We start from the raw sequence: 15,233 nt of genomic DNA, 5'->3' as shown, positions 1-15,233 counted from the left end.
CCCTTTTCTTCACTCGATTCAACTTCAAGGTGACGTATCGAATAGCAAAATAATCGGACAGAATAACCGGGCGGATGCCCTATCGCGCCTCTACCAAGCGGACCCTGAACCAGAACATCTTGAACCTATCCTCCCTCTAGCCATGGTCGTCAGCCCAAACCAGTGGGCTCTTCACCAAGGACCCTCTCGCTCCTCTGTCAGCGATACTGGTGGCCTGCCATGCCTCGGGACATCTGCCGATATGTAAAAGGATGTTCAGTCTGTGCCATTACAGATACTCCTAGGAGTACCCGAAGTCAAATTGGTGCCCCTTCCGATCCCCGAACGTTCCTGGACTCACCTGGGTATCGACTTAATGACAGACCTTCCTCCGTCTCAAGGGTTCACCTGTGTCTTAGTCATCATGGACCGTTTTTCCAAATCTTACAAATTAATCCCCTTCAAAGGCTTGCCGACCTCGTTGGAAACCACAGAGGCACTCTTCTCCCAAGTCTTCTGGCACTTCGGGCTTCCAGAAGACATTGTATCTGATAGAGGACCCCAATTCATCTCCCGGGTGTGGTCTCCCTTCTTCCGTCTCCCAGGAGTATCTGTCAGCCTGTCTTCCGGTTACCACCCTCAAACCAATGGCCAGACTGAACGGAAGATCCAAATCAGGAGATTCCTGAAGGTTTACTGCCACCAGAACCAGGAAGGCTGGAGCCAGTATCTGCCCTGGGCCGAATATGCCCAGAACTCCCTCAGGCATTCCACCACAGGGCTCACCCCGTTCTAATGTGTCCTCGGATTTCAACCACCGCTCTTCCCCTGGTCGGGTGACCCTCAGAGGTCCCAGCGGTGGATTACTGGTTCGGCCAGAGCGAGAGGGTCTGGGACTCAGCTCACGTGCAACTCCAGCAGGCAGTCCAGAGGCACAAACGACAAGCTGATGTCAAAAGAGGACCTACGCCACAGTACCAACCGGGCCAAAAGGTTTGGCTCTCCACGCGGGACATCTGCCTCCGGCTGCCTTGCCGTAAGCTGAGTCCCCGTTATATTGGATTGTTTACCATCGACAGGCAGCTGAACGATGTCACCTATCGTCTTCACCTTCCCACACACTACCGCATAGCACCTTCATTTCATGTTTCCCTCCTGAAGCCCTTCACTGACCCATTGTCTTCTTCCCTCACATAACCTGGTGATGGTACCATACCTCCTCCTCCTCCCACTATCGACGAGGACACCAATGTCTACCGGGTGAGAGCTATCCTTGACTCGCGGCGACGGGAGTCTCGGCTTGAGTACCTGGTAGACTGAGAGGACTATGGTCCCAAGGAGCGGTGCTGGATCTCCAGAAATGACATACTGGACCCAAACCTTCTGACACAATTCCATCATGACCACCCTGAATGACCCGCTCCTTGGAGCCATGGCAGACCCCGTCGCCACTCATCATCCCAGACGTCATGAGCTGTGGAGGAGGGGGTACTGTCACAATCGCACAGCCGCCACCTTCGGACACAGACACTCACACCACGCCTACTCGTTCCCTATTACCCGAATATTGATCACCTGTGCACCATCACCAGTGCCCCAAATAAAGCACTCCTCATCCCCACAGTCTTCGTCTGGTCTTGCACCGATCAACACCTTTGCTACCTGCTACTTACCTGAAGTCTAACTGCCCATCTTCCTCATCATTGTCATCCTCGTCTTCGTCCTCGTCATCCTCGTGGTCACCGTCTTCATCACCTGTCTTCACTAAGGAAAGTCTGTTGTCACTTTGTGTTTCCCTCTACGTGTCAAAATTCACCTTTAAGTTCAACCTGTGTCTGTTTAATAAACACTGCACTAACCATCTGTGTCTGTGACAGCAGTACACAAACGTTCTTCCCCACGTGAGCTGGAACTTTATTTAAAAAAATGAAGTATCACAAATTCCTAATATTAGGATCCGAAGGAAGCTTATAGAGTTACTGTGTTCGTCCACAATATCTTGTTATCTTCTTCAGCATGTTTATTGGTGCTGGCTAGCGATCCAATGAGTCGGTGGGTAGGGCTACTGAATTACACGTGCTTATTATTCTGTATTCTTCACTAGATGATGTCAATATGAAACACACAATCATTTGCTGGGCCTGGTGTCTCTAAAAGCTTTTCTTTGACTAACAAGGAAGTTTTCAGCTCTAAAAGAATCAGGATAATCTTATATTACCATGACCTTTTATATATCAAAAGCTCAAGGGAAAGTTGATTTCTCAATTCATCACCCCTTTAATAAGAATAAACTACTTACTTGAATGCTCTGGCAGACTATGTACAGCTGTGAGGGGCGGAGCTCTGTTAATAGAGTGGACATAGTCAGTAGTTGTGGGTGGGGCCTGTGCAATGTGACATCACACTGCTAGAATCTGCAAACAGCTTGTTCTGAGTAGGGATGGGTGATATCTTATCGTTTGTGATATACCGGTTTAAATTCTCCCCATGATAAGAATTAGTCTTCCCACGATAATAACGATAAAGCCTAGATGATGATGCAACCCCTTTCTATTTGCCTTGAGGTTTTTTAATTAATATTTTTTTAATTTTTGTTTATTATAGGAGCCTATTTGATGACATGTGTACATGTTACTTTAGATCACTGTATGTTTTTTTGAGTCTCTCAAGAATGTGTGCAGCTCTTACTTGGGGAGAGACAAGGGGACAAAGGGGAATGGTGCTACATTTATATCATCATTGATATCGTTATCACAATAAATATTGATATATCTATATATTTTTACCATTATATGATGGCTGTGTACACACACTTCCAACACACATTTATGTTCAAACACCATGTAAAAGTGAATTTTGCATAATAAGTCCCCATTAAATACATGTATGTGAAATACTGCCCATCCCTGGCTGTATTTTGATGTTTATAAGCAGTGCAGGAAACACTAGGCCCCATACATGTGCTGCAAGGTGTGAGAAACCACTAAATACAAGATATGCCATATAAGAGTACTTCATATGTTTATCACACCACCGTTCTCACACTGTGCTGCCCACTTCCCCCACAGGGACTAAAACAACATCATAAACGTGGATGTAGACAGGAAGATATTTATGCAGTTTAATGCTGTGGTAAAAATTATATTAATACTAATAGTGTTCTTTGGTAGGCCTATGTGTTAGGCTATATCTAGAACATTTTTGCTGGGAGACATGGGAGAAAACAAATGTGATGTCAAATTGTATTCTTATGTAATATTTTGTTTATAAGGCACCTAAAGTAATGGGTTGTGGTCTGTAGCTTCAGTCTGTCTATTCTACCAGATGGTCTGTGGTTTTAAACTGAACACTAGTAACATGCATGTTTTTATAGATCATTTGTGTTTGGTGAAACTTCAGCTGCTCTGCACTTCTGCTTTTATACTGTATCACTGGCAGAAATAGTTTCTGTAATAATAACAACCTCTAAATGTTTTTTTTTTTTCAGATAAAGGGAAACAGATGAAAGTTAATTTGATTTAGTTTGAGAATAATCTCTGAACATAAAAAAGCAAATTTTCACATTTTAAATTTAAAAGATATAGAGTTGCTTGTTAAATCTTGTTTTGTGTGTTGTTTCCATTGCTAAAAAAAATATATTTAAAGAAACTGCTGACCCACAGCGTCTGTCTTTCTCTCAAATGATGAAACTTCCTCTTTCTTCTTTCTTTGTAAAAGTCAGATAATTTCCTGGTGTGTCAGTCAGCGAGGAAGCCAGAACACAAACGGGCTGAAGTCAGGATCTGAAGCAGCCTCTTCTCTCTTCTTCTGGATTATTGGGCTCTTCTGGACTCTAGAGGAATGATGCTCATCTTTGGACTGATGCTGCTGCTGAAAACTGCTGCATGTGAGTCCACTTTCATTAAGCAATTTAATGGCCTACACAACTCAGTTTCCCAACTTATATGAAGGTCATGTTACAGCTGTCTTGCAATCATTTACTGGTCACTCATTTATTTGTGCTCTACCCTATATATTTGATTTAAAAAAAAAAAATGCTAGAAGATGCTTTTATCCAACGCGAGGAACATGACAAGCAATTTTTTCACAAGTATATATATTTATTAAGTTAGATTGGGAATCAAACTATAGAGTTGAAGTGAAAATGGGATTGTTTCTTAGTAAGTGTTCATGGTTTAATGTTGTAGTGTGGTTGGATATTTGTGGAAGTGATACAGTAAGTGTTAATTATTACCTTTAAAAGCTATTATGAGCTAAACCAAAAGTGAAATGTGGTGGAAATATTCATAGCGTGTTCGGAAAAAAATAAATACAAAAAATGACAGAATTCTCCTGTGATGCATGTATGTCGACTGTTGGACATTTAACAGACAAATAAAAGAGTAAAAGTGTGAAAGTTGTCATTTAAAGGAGTTTATTTATTTATTTGTTTGTTTGTTTATTTATTTATTTTTGTTTTTTTATTTATTTAATCTAAAAGTGCTCATTGCAGAAGAAACAACAAGAGCTGACAAATAGCATTACCTTTTTTCAAAAGCAATTTTATTTTTCACTGATAGTAGTAGTTGTGCTCTTACATTTTAAAAAAATATATATTTTTAAATAACATTTTTGATCCATTTTTGTTTCCCCTAAGGACCTTTCAGTGATCAGCTCTTTAACATTTGGATGTTTCTAAACATTTAATTTATACACTATATGTATAGAGTGCATGGCATAGTATAAGTGCCTCACTCTTAAAAAGGTTGAGGTTTTTGCTGGCATTGATGGTCTCTTAAAGAACCTTTAACTTCCACATACGTAATTAAATCTGTGACAGTCGACACTTTTCGGATAAGTACACTCTAAAAAATTCTGGGTAAAAACAACCCAATGTTAGGTCAAATATGGACTAACCCAGCAATTGGGTTGTTTTAACCCAGCGATTGGGTAGTCTTAAGAAAATATTTAACTCAACCGCAGGATTAAAACAACCCAATCGCTGGGTTAAAACAACCCAATCGCTGGGTTAAAACAACCCAATTGCTGGGTTAGTCCATATCTGACCCAACATTGGGTTGTTTTTACCCAAAGTTTTTTAGAGTGTAAGTACACAATAAGTACACAATACTTTTCTGTGTAAACGCACTAATCAAACTATTATACTACAAAATGCCAAAGAATTGTGTGTGCAAATGTTTCCTTTTCTTTTTTTTGGATGATTAATATTTGAGTAAAAGTGTGAATCAGACAAGGGTTGATCATCTGCTGATGTCTGAGATTGATGATCGGAGTTCACACTTTCATATAATTTATAGAGAGGAGAGTTAAATGTGTATTTGGCGTGCTGTCCGGGGGAAGGCCTAATGTTAGAAATTTGTCCCGAACCCAGAGTTTTAACTATAAACGGAGGTAAGACTGCTGCGTGTATATATACTGTACCTCTTATTGTTGATTAGCTGAGTGCTCTCCACTTGTGTCAATTATCTGAACGTGCCTTTCCCGAACCTTGTTAATGTAACATAATTTAATTTTGTGAAGAGAATTGCGTCACTGTTTTTCTCATTTTGATTTTTTGCTGAAAGAGCCACTAGTGTTTATTACCTTAAATCATGATTTTTGCATTCTTTTTTTACATTTACATTTATGCATTTGGCAGACGCTTTTATCCAAAGCGACTTACATTGCAATCAATGTACACATTTTTACATTATTGTCAGTTCTTGCTTTCTCTGGGAATCGAACCCATGACCTTGACGTTGCATTCTTTTTAATGTTCAACATTTAAAATATACGCTTATATTTTACAAATACATTTTTCTGTGTGTGTTTTGTTCTTCAGGTGAGGAGCGTTTCTGTAGTTTTAATCAGTCAGTTCCCTGTCGCATTGCTCTGGGACACAAACTCAATCTGAGGATGATGGTGCCGGACACTCGTAATTATGACCTGCAGATACAAAAGACTATAAGCAGCAAAGAAACAGATCCAGTTTGTAGAGTAAAGAATGACAAGATGAAAGAGAATGAATGTGATCTTTTTAATAACAGACCTGAAGTGTCAGTCATTAATGGGATTCTGATAATAAACCGTGTGATCAGAGCAGATTCAGGGACTTACAGAGTACAAGTCTTTAACTCAGTCGGCTCAGCAACATCTACAGAAGATCTTCAAGTGATTGTTGAAGGTACAGTAAGTCTCTCATCAGACTCATTACAATATCATGCTCTCCAAACATCTCACTCTCATGCAAATCAATGTTTTATGTGTTAACAGCAGATTTTCATTTGTATTAAAACAGTAGTTTACTTTAGTTGCCTTGGTATGAATAACTGCTGCTGTTGTTATGAATGAACAAGGTGTTTAACTCTTAATATTCTTGCCATAGATCATCTGACTCTGATCGTTCTGGGATGTCTTGCTGTGATTCTTATAGTGCTGGTCATCGTGGCATATTACTTTTACAAGAAGAAGAATCAGCTCAAACCGACACCAAGTTAGTCTTGTTGAGTTCATGAGTCAATCAAATTTCCTTAGTGAAAAGTAAATATACTAAAATGTATGCTAAACAACTGTACTGTTGGTACTAAATTGATGCACATGCAAGCTGTGTCCCAAAGTGAAGGGTGCGCACTTCCAAGGCCATGCACTTCGAAGGCCAGACCAGGCCACGCCTTCAAAGTGCACGAAGGGCGAACCGAGGGACAGGGTTGCCAGGTCTGAATAATAAAACCCCTCCAATTGTTATTCAAAAGTATCGGAATCACAGCCAGAATGGGCCAAAATATCCCAAAATGCGGGGCGCGGGCAGTAGAAATATTGCTTAAGTAAAGATAACTTAACCTGTGGACTATAGGCTACAAACACCCAAAGCAACAGTAGCCTAAATGCAACCCCATTCCAGACTTGGCAACAATGAACCAAGCGCCGTTAATGGAGCAGGTTCTGACAACTGACAGCGGACGTTCGTGAGGAGATTTAAAAAGAGAAATATATATATAGGCTATATATACTTTTTTTGAGCTTTTATTGGGTTTTGACATGCTTCAAAGCCTGCGACGATGGGCTGGACCATAAGCATGTAAATCTGTAGCCGGTTAAATATTGTCAAATTGCAAATATTAGTTAACAGTTTATTTCTTATGTTAAATGTAACTGTTACAATATATTTTAAACATTTAGCCTATATACGTCCATGTTTTTTTTTTTATGGCATGCCATGCAGCCGTCGACCGATTCGGCCCCGCAAAGTTGCGGAGAGTGGAAATATACACTCATCCCAGAAGATGATGTCCCGCTCAGGCCTTACCAGAGTCTCTATTGTGCATTATTCCCCATCCCGGTCCAGCTCCAGCTTCTCCCGCTCAGCGCAATGAAAGAGTAGAAAAGGGTTTTCTTCTGGTTTGGCTGATAATAAAAATTTGTTGTTTCTAATGTTAAACTTAAGTTATTTTATTGGTCTATAAATAGGCTATAGTTGTAAAAAGCCTACGTAGGCTAGACCAATTTATTTTCATTTACACATTTTAAATTACATGACAAGAAAATATATGTATAAACATAAATGTGTTTAATGTAGCTACAAATTATAACGTGCATTACAAAAATAAACAATAGCTAGGCTATAGAAAAACCACTTCTCTTTAATTTAGCCTACGTTTGAAGTTAACGAAAATGAACAATAGACAGCAGTTCGTTTAATTTACAAATAACTTGCATAAAAAATAATAAGCTAGCCATTTAAATTGTTCTGTGTCGGCCACGCACTCAGCCATTGGAGGATCGATGTTTCGTTGACCGTCGTCAGTGAACATTCATTCATTCATTCATTCATTCATATATAAAAAAAACTTTATTTTAGCATCTAAGTCAGCAGTTTTCGTTTGTTTGTATTTTTTCTTATAATTCTGAGTGACAGATATCACATTTGATTTAGCCTATTTTTCTGTGATATTTGTTTTAGTTACGGTGTTGATAGGCTACAGCCTAGGCTGTAAGAAAAATAAATGATTGCACGGACAATTCCTATCCAGTGTCTCTCTTTCTGTAAGGGAAATTTAAAAGATAGATTCTGGAAACAAAATCTAAAATTAGCTGGATCAGTCGGGTCGGGAATAAAATAATTTATAGCGGGTGAGCACGGAGTGAATTTTGCGCGAGCGGAATGGTGCGGTGCGGAATAGCGGCCGGGAGCAGGACGAAAATACAGCGCCGCGCAGATTATATTTTGAAGGCTATTTAAAGAAATTTTGTATGGGAAAAAAAGAAACAGCGAAAAGGGTGATAATGGACTGATTCCTCTTCTTGAGATAATGGTTGAGAAATAAATAGCATTTAAAAATTGGGAAATTAAAGTTTATCTTGCTCAGGGCAGGGAACTGGGAAGTGTGTGAATGCACTAACGTTGGACGTTTTATTTACTTCTAGCGCTTGCGCTGTTGTGTTCAATAGTAGCCTACCCAGGCTACACTTGAGTTACCGACCGCTACCGTCTTTAACTGGAATCTGATCGAGTGGCGCGGGAATGCGGACCAGTCAAATCCTGTAGTCACCAGTGTGCTATGAATTCTGGGATAGGGAAGGCTGCGAAGTTATGGGAAGGTCCCATCTGCTGTACCCTTCCTTTGCCTGAGAACCGAAGGGCGCATTTTGAAGTCGCTCATGAATTGCGGCAGCCTTCGTCGCACCACTGTGACGCAATCGCACTTCAAATGCGGCCTTCAGAGGTGCAGCTCTCCCTTTGGGACAGCCTACGTAGTGCCGCTGTGACGTAATCGCACTTCAAATGCGGCCTTCAGAGGGTGCAGCCTTCACATTGGGACAGTCTTAGTAGTGCAGGTATGACGTAATCGCACTTCAAATGCGGCCTTCGAAGTGCGCGCACTTCACTTTGGGACACAGCTGCAGTCTGATAAATCGGAACAACTAATTTTGTACTTAAAGCAGCACTTGGCTACTTTTGCTCTCGGGGTCCCCCTACAGGTGGGAAAAAATAATGTCCTCAACTACTGTCGTAAGCTCTGTCCTCCTACATCAGGAGATGCCATCACGCGTGCATTTGTTGACATGACAGCCCTGATAGCCCTGAGCTAGTGATGCGCGGGTCGTCTCATAACCCGCGGACCCCGGATGTCTATTTAATGGTCGCGGGTGCGCGGCGGGTTGTAAAAATATATACAGTGGTGCGGGGCGGGCCAAATAACTTCATAAAAGCGTCCCGCGGGTCGGTGCAGCACTAACAGTTCCCCTGAACACTGCAGGAGGAGTTCACATGCCGGTGTTCTCCTGGCGGCGCGTGTGAAATGTCTTCATCCCAGGTACAGTCAGTGGCATATGCTTCAGCATGTCATATGAATATCATTTCATGGGTTTGATTTTTTTCAAACGCCAAATAATCGCGCTGCTCACGTTTAAAAGCCAGCGTCATTGTAGTAGTCTATTGGTTAGCGTTTTACACAATCTATATGATACTTCAGTTCAGTGTTTGAGTGGTCGGTAATCACCGTAACAAGCAGGACAGCATCGGTCGGGCACGCCTCCTTCAGCTCACGCCGACGAGCAAACGCTGGTCACATGTTGATCCTCGTCCTGCCTTTAATCACATCACTTTTTCATTTCCTCTTATTGCTTTCCTCCAACAAAACCTTTTCTTTCTTATTTGTCTCTGCTGCTTCGGACATGACTATATTATCCGACGAACAAAGTTGGGCTCGCACGTCCGAATGTAAGGAAGTGTGTGTGTTGGTGGAAGTGACGTATATGCCGTAAAGCAGTCGAATTTTGTAGTTCTTTTTGTTCTCGGGTTACTACCCGAAACCCGAAGTTTAAAAGTACGATTAAAAACGATACAGACCCCGTCAGGCTATGGCAGACGTGTCATTCAACCTATTGTAAGTCGATTTATCATCACAAGAGTCTTACAAAATATATTATGAAGGTTGAAAAGTTACCTAGTGCTGTTTTAATGCACTTTAGTTATCCATTAATAGTGCTGAGGTCTGACTAAAGATATACAGATGTATATTTGATTGTGCTTAAATGGAACTGTTGCAAGTGTAATTCAAGTACACTTTAAATATATTTTTATTTAAATGACAGTGATCATAATATCCTTACTAATAGTGATATTAAAACACATTTTAAGCTTAATATTAAGAAATGTGCATTGTGCAATACAAAACTACTTCAAATGAAGTTTAATTATAATATTTATATCATTAAGTCTCAAGCGATGTGTCAGTAAATATATTAATGGGTACTTAGTATGAAATAAATGTATTTTAAATACTTCTCTCTAATTTGTTTAAATAAAAATATCCAATAAATGAATGTAAATATAGCACAAATTAAACTGTATTTCATACACAAACAGTTGGGATTCATTCACCCGAACATGCTGTCATTACTATAATGACATATATCAACATTTATGCATGAAAAACATAAAATCTATATATATAAAAAAGGGTATTTTAATAGAAAACACAGTTTAAGGGGTGATTTAGCTTTGAATGACATTTCCTGATAGTGTGATATTGGTGGTAGTTTTTAAAGATGCCGGACTTAAATGTCAGTATTTTCTCAGATGTTTCAGACGGTCCAGAGAGTGTGAATAAACACGCTCAGAAGAAACCCCACACAGACGAAGAACAGAATAAATCAGGTAAGAGCTTCTGGACTGAAATGCAGATACCCCAGACATCTGGGAAAAAAGAGCATTGAGTAAACACACAGTTTTAATATCTGGACATAATGCATAATGGTTTACAGTGGCAATATGACAATGTAAATCTCATTGTTGTGTGCTAAACAATGTCAGTGAATCAAATCAGAGATGCAAACGCTGTACTATAGGAAAGATCAGTGACTGCACTTTTTATACATAGAAATTAAATCAACTTTTACTGAAAAAATAATCAGTAATTGTCAGATTTTGGAGGTTTATGGACATTTTCTTATCATCATCGGTGTGTAAATGGTCAGTCACAGTCTGATTGTGATATTATCTCTGAGTTAGAGTCGAACTCTGCTTTCATGAAAGTAGACTGAAAGAGAGAGTGATAAGAAAAAGCCTCTGTGGCTATAGCGAAAACACCCAAAGATCAGCAGAAAACTGACCAACAGGGAGTAGGAGGGAAGCTGAAAGTGTTTATCTGTGTGACTGCTGTAACCGCATCTGTCACGCAGTCCTGACGTTGAGTCACACAATGAGACACTCAATCTGTGTGTGTGTGTGTGTGTGTGTGTGTGTGTGTGCGTGTGTGTGTGTGTGTGTGTGTGTGTGTGTGTGTGTGTGTGTGTGTGTGTGTGTTTGAGAGAGAGAAAAAATACACAAATAAAACAATGTGAAGAATTACATTGGTGAAATTATGAAATACAGTGTAAATGAATAAAACGTAAAGTATACATAAATATGTGAATAATTAAATAGTAAAAATAAATAAACTATTTGAAGAATTAATAGTAAAATAAAAAATACAGTATAACTTAATAAATAAAGAATATCAATAAAAATGTGAATAATTAAATAGAAATAAAAAAATTATAAAAACATTATAAATAAATAGAAAAAAGTATATGTTTATATACAAATAAAATAAATAGTACAAATAATTTTGATACAGTGTAAGCAGTGGTGGAAATGGCCGAAATTCACTAGGCGGACTCTAGTGTGGAAAGGGTTTTGTTGTTGTTGTTGTTGTTGTTGTTGTTGTTGTTGTTGTTGTCATTGTTGTTGTTGTTGTCGTTGTTGTTGTTGTTGTTTTAAATTGCACAGTTTAAGAAGTCCTTCTAAATAAATTGTCCTCAGGTTAAAGAAAACAGTAGATTGTTTTGGATGGGTTACTGTACATCTCAGTTTAGTGCTTTGAAAATTAACAATTAAACATGTAAAGGTGAATCTAGTTGTAAGGCAGTATATATATATATATATATATATATATATATATATATATATATATATATATATATATATATATATATATATATATATATATATATAATTTCACACGTAAAATGTTTCATAATGTAGAAACAACTTAAAGTCAGTATAGTTTTAAATATCTGTTGTAATGGCATATTTTTATGAAGGCTAGTATCACTGATACTAAAACTGCTACCGATGTCGCTGAATTAATATTATTTGTTTAAAAATTAATGATAGACAATCAACATGTAAGTATAAATAAAAGCTATATTCCTGAACTGAAAACAATATTCACAAAAAACTTATATTTTATAATAAAAGTCTGAGGGTCATTTGAAATATTAAACTAAACGTGATATCACATGGTTAAGTTTTTACTGTGAATTTGTGTAGCTCGAGGGGGATTTATGGTATTTTTGTATTATTTATTTGCCTCAATTTGTAATCATTTAAATAAATACATTTATACAAAATGGCAACTTTTTATATAAAAGTTGGATTCACGTCCATTAACCCTTGTATATTACACGTTGTGTTCTTGTTGTGGTGAGTGAAGGAAAGACACAGACCACGACCAACAGCTGGTTTCTCTTTTAATGAAGGCAAAACAGCAATTTTGGTTCCTCTCAGCGAGCCTGGTGCAGACTGTACAAATCAACAACAACAAAAAAGACATAAGACTGTCACATGCAGTCTCCTTCACACAACACACAGGTCTCAAGCTCCTGTTAGCAGATAAACATACAGAAAATCCTGTAGACTAGCACGTGGAAACATGTCTACTTTAAAGCTTGCAAAAAGTTTACAAGGTTTACATTTAATTGACACTAACTGCATGTTCACAACCTCAAAACTAACATTTACACATGCATAAAACAAGGTTTGCATCGTACAAAAACTGAAATAAATGATTTAAACTGACAAGCAAAATAATACATTGGCTGCGTCCCAAACCTGGAAAATGCTGTCTTTGGAGGACACATTTGAAGGCAGGAAGGCATCAAGGCACGTCCTAATATCTAATGTTTCCTTCACTTCCTGTCTCCTGAGATACCTTCATCTGATCGATTTTTGAAGGCAGCATACATTGCTGCGTTCCACTCTCCTATTAGACACGCACTTGTTAAATTCCCTAAGCACTTCCCCTCAGGGGAATCCCCGCCGCCATTTTGAAGTGCGTTCCACTTCGTGAAGTGGACAAGGGAAGTTTATATGGACAGACCCTTGCTCCCTCGATTTTGACCGAGTGAGCGAGTCTACTTCATATGTACACTTCAGGCAGCTTCATATACCACAATGCAAAGCGATTGTGACGTCACCACATATTGCGTTTAATTTACACCACCACAAACAATTCTATGATATTTAAGTTATATTTAAAAACATTTAAAACAACCCAAACACACCTATATACATTTAGAATGCTGCATTAATCAACTTTGTAAAGGAAAAATTAATACATTTGCAAAAGTCGTATAAATAACTTCAATAAATAAATAGTTTAAATACATCTGCCAACAAAACAAATAGTATAAATAACTTAAATACAGTATAAATAAATCTGCAAATAACATAATACGAAAAAAATACAAATACAGTATAAATAATTATACAAATACAATAAAGATTAAAAAAACAAATACAGTAACTTCTTTGTCATAGGGACAAATATATTTAACGAAATAATAATTTAAAATAAGTTATCATCACAATCCTGGTGTTTTGTATCGACTTTTATGTTGAAGTGTTTTAACTTGCTTATTGTTTCCGTGTCCTGTTCCTGTGGCCATGTTTGTAGTTTTGTAGTTTTGTAGTTTTCCCTGTTGGTTAGTCTTCCCCTTTTTGAGTTTGTTTGCCTCTGAGTATAACCACACCTGTGTTTCTCTTACTCTCTGCCAGTTGTTAGCTGTCGGTGTTTGTTCTTCCTCCAGGTCTTTGTTTATTTTGTTCTAGCTTTATGTTCATGTTGTTTGTTTGCTTCGCTGTCTCTGGCGCTTCATCACTTACTATCAGCATTAGTCCGACAGAAATCATGTTTCTAATCTCATCTGATCGTCGTCTGTCCTCTGTGTCTGCAGATGTAGAATATGCCACAATCAACTCTCAGAACATGAACAAGAGGAAAGGGAAGGAGGAAGAGATTCATTACGGAGAAGTGACTTTCGCCAACACCAGCGCTCAACAGTCGCGTCAGAGGGAGGAGCATTGTGTTTACTCTGAGGTTCAGGCACGCTAGTGTGAAAAACCACATAACCCACAGACTGTAAAAACACCACGGCCCACTTCAGAGCCGCTTATGATGCAACGCTCGGGTCATGTGTGGTCAGGTGCATCCAGAACAGAGAAATAACTGGACAAACACTGACTGATGTGCTTAAGTCAATTGTTCTATTTCTTTGTCAATGCGATTAATATACACCTGTGTTTTCTGCACTTTTGTTCTGCCTTTTCCTTTACGTTGTCACCACCAAGTGAACAACAACAAATTACAAGAAACAAAAAATGTATTTAGTGTCAGTTTTGAAGCTCTGGGTTCATGCGATTCAGTGAGAGAAACACTGAGGACTTACTGACAGAGAGCTGAAGCAAAAGATCACATTGTGCTTAAGTGATCTGTTGGTAGATTGGATTGACTGTAACTACGCAGTTAAGAATTCTTTAATGCTGTGACATAAGGAAATAGCAATTGTTTCAATGTAACTATGCACAAGAAACATATACAGCACATGCTATCACAGTTTCCCTTTTAAGTCTAGGCATTAAGGGAAAATGTAACAATCTAGATAGAGTGGTAAAACTATAATTATGCAAATTTACACACCTTACACTAAGGTTGTATTAGTTAAAATTAGTTAATGCATTATTGAGCATGAACTAACCATGAACAACTCCTCTGTTCAGCATTTATCTTAAAGGTCTTAAAGGTCCCGTTCTTCGCGATCTTTCAAACTTTAGTTAGTGTGTAATGTTGCTGTTAGAGCATAAATAATACCTGTAAAATTATAAAGCTCAAAGTTCAATGCCAAGCAGGATATTTTATTTAACAGAAGTTCCCTTTCAAAGCCTACAGTGAGCGGCCGGTTTGGACTACAGCGCTGCACTTCCTGCTGTGATGACGTCACTAGAACCGTTTGTTGACTAAAGCTCCGTCCACAAGAACACGCAAAATAGGGGGCGTGGTCACGTTACTCTCCCACGTGGAGAAGAGCGCATTCAGCGCTTGAATCTCCCCGTTATGGTAAGAGGCGAGACCTTTCCGGGCAAAGTGCGCTAAGCTGCTGTCCAATCACAACACGGGAAGCGCTGGCCCAATCAGAACTCGTTACGTGTTTCTGAAGGAGGAACTCCATAG

General features: G+C 38.8%; 1 protein-coding gene across 1 annotated transcript; it reads left to right on the top strand.

The window, feature by feature from the left end:
- The first annotated feature begins 3,710 nt into the window (after nt 1-3,710).
- On the top strand, nt 3,711-14,612 carry LOC137092461 (uncharacterized). Its single transcript, XM_067456704.1, has 5 exons — nt 3,711-3,865; nt 5,801-6,142; nt 6,344-6,451; nt 10,541-10,618; nt 13,960-14,612. The coding sequence occupies exons 1-5, from the start codon at nt 3,820-3,822 to the stop codon at nt 14,115-14,117; spliced, it is 732 nt and encodes a 243-aa protein (XP_067312805.1). The 5' UTR covers nt 3,711-3,819; the 3' UTR covers nt 14,118-14,612.
- The last annotated feature ends 621 nt before the right edge of the window (nt 14,613-15,233 follow it).

Source organism: Pseudorasbora parva, chromosome 11 (genome assembly GCF_024679245.1).
Source record: "Pseudorasbora parva isolate DD20220531a chromosome 11, ASM2467924v1, whole genome shotgun sequence".
Taxonomy (NCBI): Eukaryota; Metazoa; Chordata; class Actinopteri; order Cypriniformes; family Gobionidae; genus Pseudorasbora; species Pseudorasbora parva.
Note: the sequence above shows the minus strand (reverse complement) of the source record. Positions and strands in the feature narration are given on the sequence as shown.